Source organism: Heterocephalus glaber, unplaced genomic scaffold (genome assembly GCF_053883595.1).
Source record: "Heterocephalus glaber isolate CG9 unplaced genomic scaffold, H.glaber_assembly_v1.0 deba00001761, whole genome shotgun sequence".
Taxonomy (NCBI): Eukaryota; Metazoa; Chordata; class Mammalia; order Rodentia; family Bathyergidae; genus Heterocephalus; species Heterocephalus glaber.
In genome coordinates this window covers 2,399,995-2,415,199 of record NW_028258458.1, presented here as the reverse complement: position 1 = coordinate 2,415,199, position 15,205 = coordinate 2,399,995, and the positions used below count along the sequence as shown (strand labels likewise).

At 55.5% G+C, this 15,205-nt stretch overlaps 1 protein-coding gene across 4 annotated transcripts in view; it reads left to right on the top strand.

Annotated features, from left to right (window-relative positions):
- The window catches only part of Ncan (neurocan), a 28,810-nt gene that overhangs the window by 6,728 nt on the left and 6,877 nt on the right, over window positions 1–15,205 (top strand). For all 4 annotated transcript variants that reach the window (XM_087201845.1, XM_004873426.4, XM_087201846.1 and 1 more), the window contains exons 2-11: window positions 882–961; window positions 1,724–2,134; window positions 4,299–4,473; window positions 4,561–4,688; window positions 5,213–5,506; window positions 6,344–6,898; window positions 7,104–8,450; window positions 11,554–11,670; window positions 12,658–12,771; window positions 14,987–15,145. In XM_087201845.1, coding sequence (XP_087057971.1) covers window positions 882–961; window positions 1,724–2,134; window positions 4,299–4,473; window positions 4,561–4,688; window positions 5,213–5,506; window positions 6,344–6,898; window positions 7,104–8,450; window positions 11,554–11,670; window positions 12,658–12,771; window positions 14,987–15,145 — 3,380 coding nt within the window. The remainder of the gene's footprint in view (window positions 1–881; window positions 962–1,723; window positions 2,135–4,298; window positions 4,474–4,560; window positions 4,689–5,212; window positions 5,507–6,343; window positions 6,899–7,103; window positions 8,451–11,553; window positions 11,671–12,657; window positions 12,772–14,986; window positions 15,146–15,205) is intronic.

The window sequence follows — 15,205 nt, the reverse complement described above, 5'->3', positions numbered from 1 at the left end:
TTAGTCTCCCGGAGAACGTGCGTGTGTTCGGAAGGGCAGGGGTGTGTTCCCCTGAGGCTGCAGTGGACGGAGCTCACTCATCGCTGGTGCTGGCCTGCTTTGTGCCTTTGAACCCCAGTCCCAATTGATCCACAGCCTCTGGGCATGGGGAGCAGCCTGGCCATACTGGGACCAGCCAGCAGAGGGGTATGGTGGGCAGGGGCGAGGCCTCTTCCTCCAGCTGGGACTTGGCAGCTCCTCAAATACCCCAGAAACCAAGAATAGACTCTTGGTATGACCAAATCCTGGAACTGATGCTGAGATCGTGTCAGTCAGCAAGCCCAGATGAAAGGGTGTCGTGGCAGCTCATCTGGGGTCCCCGCACTGGGGACCCGGGGCAGTGGGGACCAGGGCTGGCTGCTGCCTCTGTGAGCCCCCAGTCTGATAGGGGAGGCTTACTCCAAAACTGGGATTTCAGTCTTGCCTATGAAACTCAATAATAACATTAGCGACAGCTAAAATGAACTTCCTGCCAGGCAGTCCCAAACATTTTATGTATTTATTGGCTCATCTATCCCTTCCAAGCCTCTGATGTTGTCCTTGTCTGACCCACAAAGGAAGGGAGGCCCAGAGAGGTTGAGCTGCTTGCCCAAGGTCACACAGCAAGGGACAGATAGAGGGCCAAATCCAGGTCTGATTCTAATTTCCTGATTGGATTCTGAAGCCAGGTGGCACTGGGTTCAAATCCAGCCTTAATATCCCCCCCCCCACGCCCTGATCTTGGGTATCCCACTGGTGGTTCTGAGCTCGGTTTCTGAACCGAGTGGAGGCATTCAGCTCTTCTAGCTTGGGTGTCTGGGAAACTCAGCTGTCACTCATCCTCCCTCCTGCCTTCCTTCCAGCTGCAGGATGGAGGCCACATCTGTCTGGGCCTTGGGCCTCCTGATGCTACCGATGCTGCTGGTGGTGGCTGGGGACCAGGGTGAGTTGGTTTGTGAGGGAGGGTACTTCACTCTGCAGCCACTGCCCAGGCCCAGGGGTGACAAGGTGGGGATTTTTCATTCCAATGCTTTCTCTTGCTGGTCCTCTGGCTCAGTGTAGAGAATGAAACAAGAATAGATGAAAAAGGTCTTTGAACAGTCAAATGAGAACAAGATACCTAAGAGGTTATTTTTAGGCATTATCAGTGGAAGCTGGAGGTTCCCACCTCTCACTGTTTTGCTGAAATGAAGTGAAAAAGGAAAGGGAAACAGTGAGGAGATTGATTAATGATGCCTGCCACGGGTGGGGCAAGGGAAATGGAGATCCATGTGCCTCTCCTGGATTCCCAGGGACTTGAGAAATACCTCACTGATTTCCTGGGTGACTGTAGATAAGCACCTCTCTGTGCCTTAGTTTCCTCCACTCCCCCACAAGAAGACAGACATTGCTACCTCTGCAGATGGTTGTGCGTATGGAATGTGCTGATTCCTATAAAGTATTAGAAAGAAGGGATTCCAGATACACCAGTTCCCTCCCCATGCCTACCTGCTGCTTAACTCCTGAGGAAACTCAGGCCCAGAGAAGGAAAGTGAATTTTCCATGGCCACACAGCAAGTCAGTGATGGGGCAGACCCTCATTCCTGGCTGGGTGTACTCGTGCACGGCTGTGATCCTAGCATTCTGGGAGGCTGAGGCAGGAGGATCACATTGTCCCCTGCCAGGCCCTGCTTCTGAGTCAGGCCTCTCTGGCTTCTCCACCCAGGGACACAGGACGCCACCATGGCCACAGCCGCCGCCCAGAAGGGGCTGCGCCTGCAGAAGGTGGGCTCGGACTCGGTGCGGGCTGCGTTAGCCGAGCTGGTGGCCCTGCCCTGTCTCTTCACCTTGCAGCCGAGGTTGGGGGCTACCCGGGACAGCCCCCGGGTCAAGTGGACCAAGGTGCGGGCTGCGTCGGGTCAGCGACAGGACGCGCCCATCTTGGTGGCCAAGGACAGTGTGGTGCGGGTGGCCAAAGGCTGGCAAGGACGTGTGTCCCTGCCCGCCTACCCCCATCGTCGTGCCAATGCCACCCTGCTGCTGGGGCCGCTGAGGGCCAGCGACTCCGGCCTCTACCGCTGCCAGGTGGTGAGGGGCATCGAGGATGCGCAGGACCTGGTGCCCCTGGAGGTGACGGGTGAGTGGGGGCCGGGGGGCATGGCTGGAGGTCAGAGCGGAGCCCCCTCAGTGTGTCGCCTTAGCAATCACTTCCTCTAGCCAGACTCTGGGCACACCTGTTGTCTGTACTCTGGAAGGCTGAGGCAGGAGGATCGAAAGTTCCAGGGTGGGCAAATTTATGACTGAGCAAGATTTAAATCTCAAGATTTAAAAATTTAGCCAGGCGTGGTGGCACACACCTGTAATCCCAGCACTTGGGAGGTTGAGGCAGGAGGATCACCACAACTTCAAAGCCAGCCTGGACTACATAGTGAGTTCAAGGCCAGCCTGCACTGCATAATAAGACCCTGTCTCAAATTTTTTTTTTTAAATTTAACAAGGTAGCCAACATGTCCATCAACAGATGAATGGATAAAGAAAATGGCATTTATGCACAATGGAGTACTACTCAGCCTTAAAGAAGGATAGGTGTGAGTCATGTGTAGGAAAATGAATGCACCTGGTAACCATAATGTTAAGTGAAGCAAAGCAGACACATAAGCTTAGATATTGCAGGGTTTCTTTTATATGAGGAAGTCAAAGTATAAATAAAAAACAAAGTAAAAGATAGAATAGCCGGGGATTTAGCTCAGTGGTTCCGCCGCCTGCTCCGCAAGTGCAAGGACCCGAGTTCGATCCCCGGTACCAAAAAAACCCAAAAGATCGATATAAGGAAACAGAGATGGATCTTTTGCAAATGGGAAGGGAGCCAAGAGATAGGAGAGGGAGGGGGAAGGAAGGAAGAAAGAGGAGAAGTAAAAGGAACTGAGATGTGTTGTGCACATTTGCCAGCTCACCATGAATGGAGTCATTGTGTACTACAAACATGTATTAATAAACATCAAAAACTTTTAGTGTGAAGACCCTGGGTTCAACCCTTAGTACTGCTAGAAGAAAAAAGAAAGAAGAAAGCACTCCCTACAGCTCTCCCAAGAGTTGGGAAGAAGGCTGCATGGCGACCATCCTGTCCTTTACACCTTTCCTCTTAGCCAAGAGGTGCCAGTTGTCGGCTCAGGATCCTGTGGGCACCTTGCCTAGTCAGGAGTGTGTAATCTGACTTGCGTGTGTGTGTTGCAAGCGATGGAACCAGGGCCTTTGCTTTACCCCAGTCCTCTGCTCTTTGGAGTTTCTTTTGTGGTTGCCTAATTTTACACAAGACAAAGAATATTAGCTTTTTTTTTTGGTACTGGGGATCGAACTTGGGTCCTTGTGCTTGCAGAGGAGGCGGTGGAACCACTGAGCTAAATCCCCGCCCCAAGAATATTAGCTTTTGATTTAACATACAAACACATTTTCTTTTAAAATACATGTATTTAAGCTTTTTAAAAGGAAGGCTATTTTTAAAAAGTAAGTAGATTAAAAATATATATTGGATAAATAACAGTTCTCCAATATCTATTTAAACAACACCTTTATTAAATTCTTTCTGTAGAAATATCCCGGGTACTTTCTGTTTTCCTAACTGGTTAAAGAGGGATTTTTGATTATTTTTGTTTCTTTTATTTTTTGTTTGTTTTTGAGACAGAGTCTTGATATGTAGCCCAGGCTGGCCTTGAATTCACAATGATCCTCCTGCCTCAGCTTCCTGAGTCCTGGGAGTATGGCTGTGCACCACTACTTCCCATCTTATTCTTAGTCTTTTTTTTTTTGGTACCAGGGATTGAACTCAGGACCTTGCACTTGCGAGGCAGGCGGCAGAACCACTGAGCTAAATCCCTGGCCCCTTATTCTTTGTCTTGATTGAGACGTAACAATTCTGTGTATTAATGGGGTGCGATGTGATGTTTTGATACTTATATGTACTGTGTAATGATCAAATCAGGGTAATGAGCCTATCCTTGAACAGGTATCACTTTTTGTGGTGACAACATTCAAAATCCCCCCTTTTAGCCGGCGATGGGGGTACACACCTGTGATCTCAGCACTTGGGAGGCTGAGGCAGGAGGATCCCAAGTTGAAGGCCAGCCTGGGCAACTTAGCAAGATCCTGGCAGAGATCCTCCTGCCTCAGCCTCCTGAGTGCTGGGTGGCTAGCAGGTCTATCATGGTCAGATGTGAAAGGTGTGTCCTTCTGTAGGAGCGAGGTCTGTTCTGGAAGATTCTGGCACACATGACTCTCCCTGCACCCTGGATGCCCCTGCACAGGTGTCGTGTTCCACTACCGCGCTGCCCGGGACCGCTACGCCCTGACCTTCGCCGAGGCCCAGGAGGCCTGCAGGCTCAGCTCTGCCACCATCGCAGCCCCGAGGCACCTGCAGGCTGCCTTCGAGGATGGCTTTGACAACTGCGACGCGGGCTGGCTCTCTGACCGCACTGTCCGGTGAGGGGGAGCCCAGGGCGGGGAGATGAGCGCCAGGCTTGGGGGGGCTTCAGGAGCACGAATCTGAGGGGCCCCCTGGACCGCCAGGTACCCCATCACCCAGTCCCGGCCTGGCTGCTATGGCGACCGCAGCAGCCTTCCAGGGGTGCGCAGCTATGGGCGGCGAGACCCCCAGGAACTCTACGACGTGTACTGCTTTGCCCGGGAGCTGGGGGGTAAGTCTGCGGCTGGCGCGACCAGGCCAGCGCGACCCCTGTCTCTGTCACTCGCCCTTCTCCTCTGTGTCCTCAAGTTCCTTTCGGATTTTGTTTTTCCAGATAGAGTCTTGCAATGTAGTCTAGGCTGGCCTTGCATTCATTATGTTGCCCAGGCTGGACTGGAACTCTCAGCCATCCTCCTGCCTCAGTCGCCCTAGTGGTGGGATCACAGGCGTGTGCCACCATACCCAGCCTGTCCCCAAGTTCCTAAGCCTCCTGCCCAGCTGAGCTGCAGTCTAGAGCTGCGCCCAGTCCTTCTCGAGCCCCTGTGCCCCCCCTGTCCTCAGACCCCCTCTGAACCCCAATTTGCCCGGGGGTCCCGTTGCCCCCTCAGCTGGTGCTTTGCGTCCTGACAGCGACGATGGCCGGCTGCACGCACAGATGCCGTGGTGGCCACACCGGTCGGGCTGGACGGTCTGGAAAGGGCCTCGTTCCCGGGCTCCGAGGACCCTCGCCTGATCCCTGCCCACCCCTTCCCGCAGGCGAGGTCTTCTACGTGGGCCCGGCCCGCCGCCTGACCCTGGCGGGCGCGCATGCCCAGTGTCGCCGCCAGGGCGCCACGCTGGCCTCCGTGGGACAGCTGCACCTGGCCTGGCACGAGGGTCTGGACCAGTGCGACCCGGGCTGGCTGGCCGACGGCAGCGTGCGGTACCCGATCCAGACGCCGCGCCGGCGCTGCGGGGGCCCAGCCCCGGGGGTACGCACCGTGTACCGCTTCGCCAACCGCACGGGCTTCCCCGCGCCCGCCGCGCGCTTCGACGCCTACTGCTTCCGAGGTGCGTGCAGCGGACGGGCGGAGCGGAGGTCACGCCTCGCGCGCTGTCTCCTGCTGGCCTTGCCCCTGGGCGCGCATTGGGTAGGACCCGCTCAGGGTGGCGCTTTGGCAGAGGCCACGCCTCGGACCGGTGCTTTCTGTAGACTCCGCCCCGGGCGGGCGCACACGTGCAAGGCCACGCCTCTGGGCCTGCTGGCTCTGCCTCCTGGGAGAAGACTTGTGGCAAACCACGCCCTAGCCCCCCCAAGGCCACGCCCTGGGGAGGTGCTCTCCTTAGTTGCCCCGCCCTGGAGGAGAGATGGGGCCCCTCCGAGGGTGTAGCTCTGGCCGGGAATCGCATTTTACCTGCTGGGCTCCCCTCTCTGAGGTTCTGAGGCTCAATAACCCCCAAAACACGCTCGTGGGAGGAGCAGATTACACCTGCAGCCACGCCCATAGCCACACCCCTGGCAGAGGCGCTCCTTTGGATGGCCTCGCTTCTGGGCTGGGCACGGAAGGGCACAGCAGGGCGGATCCCGAGTGAGTCGGGCCTTTCTGGGGGGGCAGCCTCCGAAGGTGCAAGCTGTAATCCCATGGGGCAAGTCCTTCGAGGGAGCTGCCCATCCCTGGATGGATAAAAAGTAGCCTTGGGGGGGATCACGCCCGTGCGGCACCTTCTGTCCCCAGGACTCCAGTCTGCAGTCTGGGTCCCCACAGGCGCACCTGGCCTGGTGAGAGCTGGACACTGCCGGGCCTCGCTGTGAGCCAGACTGCGTCCTGAGTCCTCCTCCAGGGCTGCTGGCCTCCACCTTTTCCCTGACAGCTCCTCTGCCTGACGTCGCCTCTGCACTCTCCCTAGCGCATCACCCCACGCCACAGCATGGAGACCCGGAGACCCCCTCCTCTGGGGATGAGGGGGACATCCTGTCGGCAGAGGGACCCCCAGGCCAGGACCTGGAGCCCAGCCAGGGGGAGCAGGAGCCGGCCGCCCCTGACGCCCAGGAACCTCTGCTGTCCAGTGGGGACGAAGAGCCCCTGATCTCGGCACAGGAGCAGGCGTCTCAGAAGACCCCGAGTGCCACTCCCGGCCACCCTGCTGAGGACGCCTGGCTGAGCACAGAGGCCCCCAGCCCCAACAACAGGGGGACAGGCACAGCGGTGACTGCGTCCATGGAGGTGACCTCCACAGGCCCCACGCCTCGGAGGAGGGGACGCTTCAAAGGGCTGAACGGCCGCCACTTCCAGCAACAGGAGCCCGACACCCGAGAGCTGGAGGGGACCAGCACCCCACTGTTGCCCCTGGAGGCTGCCGGGAACCACGTGGAGCACCTCTCAGTGACAGAGGCCTCCGGGAGCAGCCGGAGTGGGAGTCCCTGGGCCATTCTGACCAACGAGGTGGACGTACCTGGTGCAGGTGAGTCTGGAGGTGATAGTAGGGTCTTGAGGGTCTGTGGGCAGAGAGAGCAGACCCTGCTGTCCTCACAACAGGGGAGGGGGCCCCAAGTCCCCACTGGCCTCCCGACCTCACCTAGCCCCAGGAATCCCTTGACCTCAGCCCAGGGGCCAGAGAGCTCAGGTCTAATTGATATAATCACATCAGCATGTTGATGCCATTGCAGGTCCCCCTGGGGGCAGGAGCCCCCCAGAACCCTGGCTGTGGCCCCCGACTCAGATCTCACCCAGCACCCCAGTATCCAGCAGGACCCTGGACCTGAAGCTAGAAGACACTGAAGGCCCTGCTGCACAGCCAGCCACTCCCAGCCCGTCCTGGTCCCCCTCAGAGCCCACAGTCCCAGCCCCTGGTGGCAGGGAGGGCCCCAGCGCTGTGTTCACGTCCCCAGACCTCCCTATTGTGGCCATGCTGCGGGGCCCCAAAATGAGGCTCCTGCCACCCTCTTCACTGATCCCCACCAAAGCCCTGACCTCTGTCGTCCCCTCTCTAGCCTCAGAGATTGGGGTGCATTCCCTGCCCCCCTCCTTGGGCCCGACAGGACAGGGCAGGGAGATTCCTGCTGTGACATTGAGCCACCACGGAGCAGGGAGTCCCAGGATCCCCTCACTGGCGGCCACAGACACCCAAGCTGGAACTAACCCTAGCTCCCCTGGAGCAGACTTTGGAGAAATTGGGGCACCCAGCCCCGCTGAGCTCAGCAGAGCTGAGTCCCCTAGCCCCAGCCCAGGGGTTTCTGTGGACAGGAATGTGATGGTTGATCTTGTCCCCGTGGAGCATGTGGGCATCAGTGGCATCTTCGGGTCTGGGTCTGGGGTCACTGAAAGCCCCCCTTCCAGCCTGCAGGCCACTGTGCTGCCAGGCACCTGGTCTTCACCGCACAGTGAAAGGTTGGAAGCTAGCCCACCATCGGTACCTTCAGGGAGCCCTGGGGCCACCCCGAGCTTGGAGCCTCGGGCAGCTGCAGTTGAAGGAGCTACCATGGCTCCTGTGGAGTCCACAGCCACGCTGGTGCCCAGGGAGGCTGGCAGAGTCTGGGCATCCGGGCCCTACGAGGCTGGAGGAGCCCAGAGCCCCACCTCTCACCCTGTGGTGACTGTGGACTCAGTCGTGGGGACATCCTTTGAACCCTTGGGCCAGGTGACCGGGACTGGGGTCTGGGCCATATCTGCACCATCCTCGAGCTCCCAACCCCACCCAGAGGGTCAGCTGGTGGCCAAGGGGACACAGGGACCTCCAGCCTTTCTGGCTCCAGGCGCACCCCTGGGGAAGCCAGCTCCTCCCCCTTGGACCACTGCAGTGTCTGGAGTGGACGAGGCTGCCTCAGTTTCCTCGGGGGAGCCCACCGTGGCATGGGATGCCCTCAGCACCCTGCTGCCCATCCCCCTGGGCACAGAGGAGCCTGAGCTGGAGGTGCTGGCTGGAAGCCCAGGCCTGGAGGGCTTCTGGGAGGAGGCGGCAAGCGGAGAGGAGGCAGCCCTGCCTCGGAGGCCCCAGAATGGGACAGCGGAGGACGGTAGGTTCTGTTCCCGTGTGGCAGCCTGGGCTTGGGGACGAGGGAGCAGCTTGGGGAGCCCAGAGCAGAGAGCATGGGCCTTTGCACTGAGCTGCAGCCCCAGCACTTCTATTTTTAATTTTGAAGCAAGGTCTTGCTAAATTGCGCAGGGTGGGCTTGGCCTTGTGATCCTCCTACCTCAGCTTCCCCAGGAGCGGGAATGATAGGTGTGCAACAAATGCCTGGCCCACTTGCTTCTTTTTTTTTGTACCAGGGATCGAACTCGGGTCCTTGCACTTGTGCAGCAGGTGGCGAAAGCACTGAACTAAATCCCCGGCCCACTTGCTTCTTTTTTGAAGGCAAAGTGTCTCCATGACAGAGCAGCCCCTCTGTCAGCAAAAAGCTGCTAGTATCTGCTATCACCTGCGTGCCTGGCTGGTTCCAAGCGCTGAACTAGAATGACCTTGGTAATCCTTAGTGTCCTTGTGAGGCAAGTTCTCACTGTACAGATGAGGAGACTGAGGCACAGGGAGGCCAGGTGGGGTGTGCAGTGCTGCAGCGACAGGGAAAGCGGGACCTCTGCCTCAGCTGCCAGGCTGGATGACGCTAAGGAGGCTGTCGGGGTCGAATTCATGGGTGTGAAGAAGTTCCGGACCTCAGGGCGGCCCTGCTCTCCGCCAACAGAGATGAGGGACAGGAGGCGCATGCGCAGTAGCGGGGGGGGGTCGGCGCCCCGGAGAGCGGGGCGGGAGGGGTGCGGGAGGCTGCGCCCCTCGACGTGGCTGGGCCGGCCTCGACCTCTGCTGGCCTCTGGGCTCCAGACCAGCAGCGTTGTGGGGGAGGCGGGCAGTGCCAGGGCACACCCAGGCGCCTCCACACCCTCTGCTTGAGCCAAAATGCTAATGAAGCCCAAAATAGACCCAGCATCCGCGGGCGACTGAGTCACCGCCAGCCCGTGGGCAGGTGTCGCGGCGCAGGGCACCTGGCGGGCTCACGCGCTCAGCGCCCGGCAGCCCCACGCATGTGCACACGTGCCCGGCCGCCCAGGGCCTGGTGTCGCCCTGGCCCTGCCCCCCGGGTCGGGCTGCAGGCTAGGCGGGTCGTCCTGCTATGACTGACCCCCATCAGTCCTGACTGCTGCGCGCTGGCCCAGCGGGGACCACGACCCTGTCCCCGAAAGCTGGCTGCCGCAGCACGTTCTCTTTGCACTCGCCGACGTGGTTAGTTCGACAGAGGAGCTGCGTGTTTTACTTTTATTTCATTTTAATTAATTTAAGCGTGGATGGCTGTATGTGGTTGCCATATGGAATGCCACTGATCCAGGGAGAGATGTGGACAGGAAACAATAATCATAATTTTACAAGGACATTATATTGGAGCCAGGTGCGGTGGCACACGCACGCCTGTCATCCCAGCATCTGGGAGGCTGAGGCAGGAGGATCACAAGTTTGATCCCAGCCTGGGCACTTAGCGCGTCTTAAAGTACAAAATAAAAAAGGCTTGGGATGGAGCTCATTGGTGAACAGTTGCCTAGCATGTGCAAGGCCCTGGGTTCCATACTCAGGACTGAAAAGATAAAAATTAAATACTGAACTATTCCACCAGGGATTTAGCTCAGTGGCATAGCGCCTGCCTGGCAAGCACGAGGTCCTGAGTTTGATCCCTGGTACCAAGAAAAAAAGCTGAACTATTAAAAACAACAATAACAACAACAACAACAACAAAAAGAACAGAAGAGAAAAAGAAACCACAGGACAAGTGCAGATGGGCAGGAGCTTTGGAAGGGGGGGTGTCTCTAAATATCAACGAGATGGGTGGGGAGAGAGGAGGGTGGAACTATGCAGAGATGGGAGAAGAGCTTTCCAGTAGCCAGTGCAAAGGGCCTGGTGCAGGACCATGCTAGGTGTGTTGGACGGACAGAGACCACTGTGGCTGGAGCAGAATAGATGAGGAGGAGGAGGGCCAGATATTTAGCTCAGTGGCCCAGCACCTGCCTGGCAAGCTCAAGGTCCTGAGTTTGATCTCTGGTACCAAAAATTAATAAATAAATAAATGAGGGGGAAGGACGAGGTGGACAAGGAGAGATTGGGGGAGATCAACTAAGGCTCTGTGGACTATAGCATAGACTTCGGCTTTTCTTCTGTGGGTCATGGGGAGTCATAAAGGAGTCTAGGCAGAGGAAGGCTTGACGTGACACAGGTTCCTGTGGGCTCCCTCTGGTGACTGTGGAACAAACAGAGGGTGAAGCAGAAGCCAGGACACCAGGGTGGAAGTGACTCCTTGACACTGAATTTCCCATGAGGCCGCAGGTCATGACATAAGGGAAGTAAATTCTGCATGATCGGGGCCAGACAGAGGGCCTTAATCCAGGCTCCTGGAGATCCAGTCGCCCTCCTGGGGTTGTGCCCTGCTTGCTGTGGGGCCTTGGATAAACCCTTGCCCTCCTCTGTGCCTTGGTTGTGGCATCTCCTGGACAGAGTGGGGCCCTGCCAAAGTTGGCAGGTCGATGATAGATCCAGACACAACCTTGGGGTCAGGGCTGGGAGAGAGGCATGAACTGTTTTTATTCTGCTTTATAGATGAGGCAACTGAAATCCAGAGAAGTGCCTTGCCAAGGGTCCCCTAGTGAATGGTAGAGCTGGATGGAGTCTGAACCAGACCTGTCAGACTCTGCAGCCTGGCATGGGAGCCACTGTAATTCACCTCCTCACTGCATTATAACCACTAAGGTCACATCAAAAGAGGTTGAGCCTGGGCTGGGGATTTAGCTCAGTGGTTTTGCCGGCCTGTTGCCCAAGTGCAAAGACCCAAGTTCAATCCCCAGTACTAAAAAAAAAAAAAGGGGGTTGAGCCAACAGAATGAAGAAGGGGATTCCTTTATTTTTTGCAATGCTGTTCACACCCCACTTGGAGCCTTGTGGCCACTGTGGCCCAAATATTGAGGACAATGATGAGCAGGGCATGTCCAGAAGAGGAAGACAAGTCAGACATGGCTTGGAGGAGCCTGCCTAAAGATAGAGGAACCCCACACTGGGTATTATGGAGGGCACTCTGGAGAGGATGGACTGATGAGAGGGATCTGGGGGGGTGTGCTGAGATCCTCACATTGCCCCTCCACCTGCAGTTCCCTCTGACCCCTGCGAGAACAACCCTTGCTTGCACGGTGGAACCTGTAACACCAATGGCACTGTTTATGGCTGCAGCTGTGACCAGGGCTTTGCTGGGGAGAACTGCGAGATTGGTGAGTGCTCTGGGCTCAGATCTGCTCAGTTCTGGCCCCTTAGGGTCTCCCCCGTGTAGCCCCACCCTCAGGACTGAGGTCACCAAATGCTCTCATCCCTGGCAATTGGGGCTGGGGAGGGGACGCAGCCCTGACTCCTCCCTGCCTGGCCCTGGGGGTCCTGCCCTCCCCTGGCAGGGCTGGGACACAGGCACCACCAGCGCCATAACTGTTGCTGGTTGCTCCAGAGCTCAACAGAGGAAATGCTACAAATGGTGAAATTAAAGCAATAAACATAAATGGCATAATTTCCTGAGCTGTAGGCATCATCCCTGTGACTTCATAACCACACTACTAGTTCTAGATGATCACAATAAATATAAAGGACATAACTTCTCAAGCTCTTTCATTGCCTTTGTGCTCACAGTTACTCTTAAGAAGGCACAAGGGCTGGGGATTTAGCTCAGTGGTTCCACTGCCTGCCTTGCAAGCACAAGGTCCCGAGTTCGATCCCCAGTACCAAAAAAAAGAGAAGGTACTGTTATTGTTATAGCTTTGCAAAAAGAGAAACTGAGGGGCCGGGGATTTAGCTCAGTGGTGCCACTGCCTGCCTCAAAAGCGCAAGGTCCTGAGTTTGATCCCCGGTACCAAAAGAACAAAACAAAACAAAACAAAAAAGAACAACAAAAAGAAACTGAGTCTCAGAGAAGGGATACAACTTGCCTGGTGTCCTATGTGCTTGAAGCACTATCTGCACAGGGACTGGTGAGGGGGAAATGGGCTTGGATTATTCTGGAGTCAGGAGAAACCTTCTGCCCATCCTGCCTGATTCAGCACAGCCATCTTGCTCATTAATGCTAATTTACATTGATTATGCAAGGCCCCACCCCCGGCCGTGGTCATTGGGCCATTTGTGAAGGGTCCTTTCTGGCATGGACTTGGTTCCCTATGGTGGCTGGAGCTGAGGGGAGGCTGCTGTCTCACTTGTCCCCTCCCTGTCCCCGCCAGACATCGATGACTGTGTCTGCAGCCCCTGTGAGAACGGAGGGACCTGTATTGATGAGGTCAATGGCTTTGTCTGCCTTTGCCTCCCCAGCTATGGGGGCAGCCTGTGTGAGAAAGGTGAGTCTCCCTGGGTCCCAGATCTTGGCCTTGCTGTGAGTCCCTCAGGAGGTGGAATTTTTTTTTTTTTTTTAGAAAAATTCATAAAACACAGAATAAGCCTTTTTTTTTTTCTTGCCATGGCATCTTATTATGTTGCCCACGCTTATCTCAAATTCCTAAGTTCAAGTGATCAGGCTGCCTGAGCCCCCAGAATAGCTGGGACTACAGGCGCATACCACTGTGCCCAGCTCTGCCATGTTAAAGTGTACAACTCTGTGGGACTGAGTCAGTTCACAGTGTTGTGTAACCATCATATCCCATTAGTTGTCATTCCTTATTTCCATCCTACAGCCCCTGGTGGCTCCTGATCTGTCTGTATGGATTTGCCTGTTCTGGACATTTCATAGAATTAGACTCATAATCTTCCTGTGGTGTCTGGCTTCATTCACTGACCACGTTTCCAAGCTGCATCCACATTTTAACAGAAATCAGTCCTTCATTCCTTTTTTATGGTTACATAATATTCCACTGCATGGGACAGTCTACATTTATTTATCATTTGATGGGCAGTTTGGTTGTGTCCCTTTGTGGCCAGTGAGAATAATGCTTCTATGACCATTTGTGTGCACATTTATGTTTGTCTGCTTGCTTTCCTTTTTCCCCATTCTTTTTTAATCTTTTTAGCTTTTATTTTGGTACCAGGGATCAAACTCAGGTCCTTGCGCTTTCGAGGCAGGCAGCAGAACTACTGAGCTAAATCCCCGGCCCCTTCTCTTTAGCTTTTAGAATGGCAAAGCTGTGTTCCACAGTGGCTGCACTATTTCATGTTTCCACCACTAATGCACAAGTGATCCACTTTTCCACGTCCTCGCCAATACTTATTTTCTTCTTCCCCTTTTTGTTGTTACAATCATCCTAATGGTTCTGAAGTCATATCTCACTGTGGTTTTGGTCTGCCTTTCCGAATGATTAATGGTGAGCATATGAGATATTATGAAAAAAATTGGATAAATGCTTAGGTAAAAATTTTATTTCAGCAAAAGGCACATGGCCGTGAATCCACCTTGAAATCCTCCCCTGAACTTTGAACCTGCTCATCCCATTGTCCTGGTCACTTTCTGTGGCAGCTCTGGAGCCCTCTTTCCTGAGTGTCTTTAGTCACGCTGTCCTGGATGCCTCGATGTCCTGAATCGATTCCAAACATGTCCCTTTCATGGTCATCTTGACTTGGGGAAGAGGTGGAAGTCACTCAGTGCCAGATCCAGTGAATACGGTGGATGAGGACACAGCGTTGTGTTCTTAACAGTCTGCCTTTCTGTTGGATGGTGCTCAGCACCAGCAATCACCATATTTTTGATCACACATCATAAAGACACTTAGGAAAGAAAGCTCCAGAACTACTTCAGAAAGTGGCAAGGTCAGCCAGGTGTTGTGGCATGCACTTTTAATCCCCGGACTTGGGAGGCTGTGGCAGCTCACTGCAAGCTCAAGATCAGCTTGGGCTGCAGAGTGAGACCTTGTATCAAACAAACAAACAAACAAACAAACACAAAATGGGCAGATCACAGAAAGTGGCAAGAATGAGGGCATAAGTGTGTTCAAAGTAAGGGGGTGGATTTTGAGGGAGATTCATGGCCATGTGTCTTTCACTGTAATAAACTTTTAAAATTGAAACAGTTACCATATATTGTGGTTGCCCTTGCGTTTTCCTGTGCATGTTGGCTATTCACTCATCTTCTTTGGAGAAATGTCTGTCTGAGCTCTTTGCCAGGAGGGAAATTTTGGGTTTCCCAAGACCACTTCCCAAGCCCCCCATTCACATGGAGGTGTGGCCTGGGCACCAGGGAAGGAGGGCCCAAGTTGGAGTGACAGGATTGGGTGTGCTGTTCTTTCACTCTAATGTCTGCCAGCAACAAAGAAAGGAATTTTGAAACAGGTGTGATGGTCCATGCCTATAATCTGAGCCCTCTGGGAGGCCGAGGCAGGAGGATTTCAGATGCAAGACCAGCCTGGGCAATTTAGCTGTATACCAAGACCCTGTCTCAAAATAAAGGACCGGGGATGTAGCTCAGTGTGAAGGCCCAGGGTTCCATTCCCAGCACGGAAAAAATGAATTAAAATGGGAATGGGGGTAGGGGAAGGGCCCGGTGCTTGGGTCCCTAAGGGAGAGCAGACCTAGCCCAGCGGTGAGCTCGGGCTGGGCCAGCGCCCTCACGCTCCCATCCGCTCCCAGACACGGAAGGCTGTGACCGCGGCTGGCACAAGTTCCAGGGCCACTGCTACCGCTATTTCGCCCACCGGCGGGCATGGGAGGAGGCAGAGAGGGATTGTCGCCGCCGCGCCGGCCACCTGACCAGCGTCCACTCCCTGGAGGAGCACAACTTCATTAACAGTAGGGACCCTGGGGACGGGGGCGGGGACGGGGAGGGGGGAAGGGGGGGAGGGGGGGAAG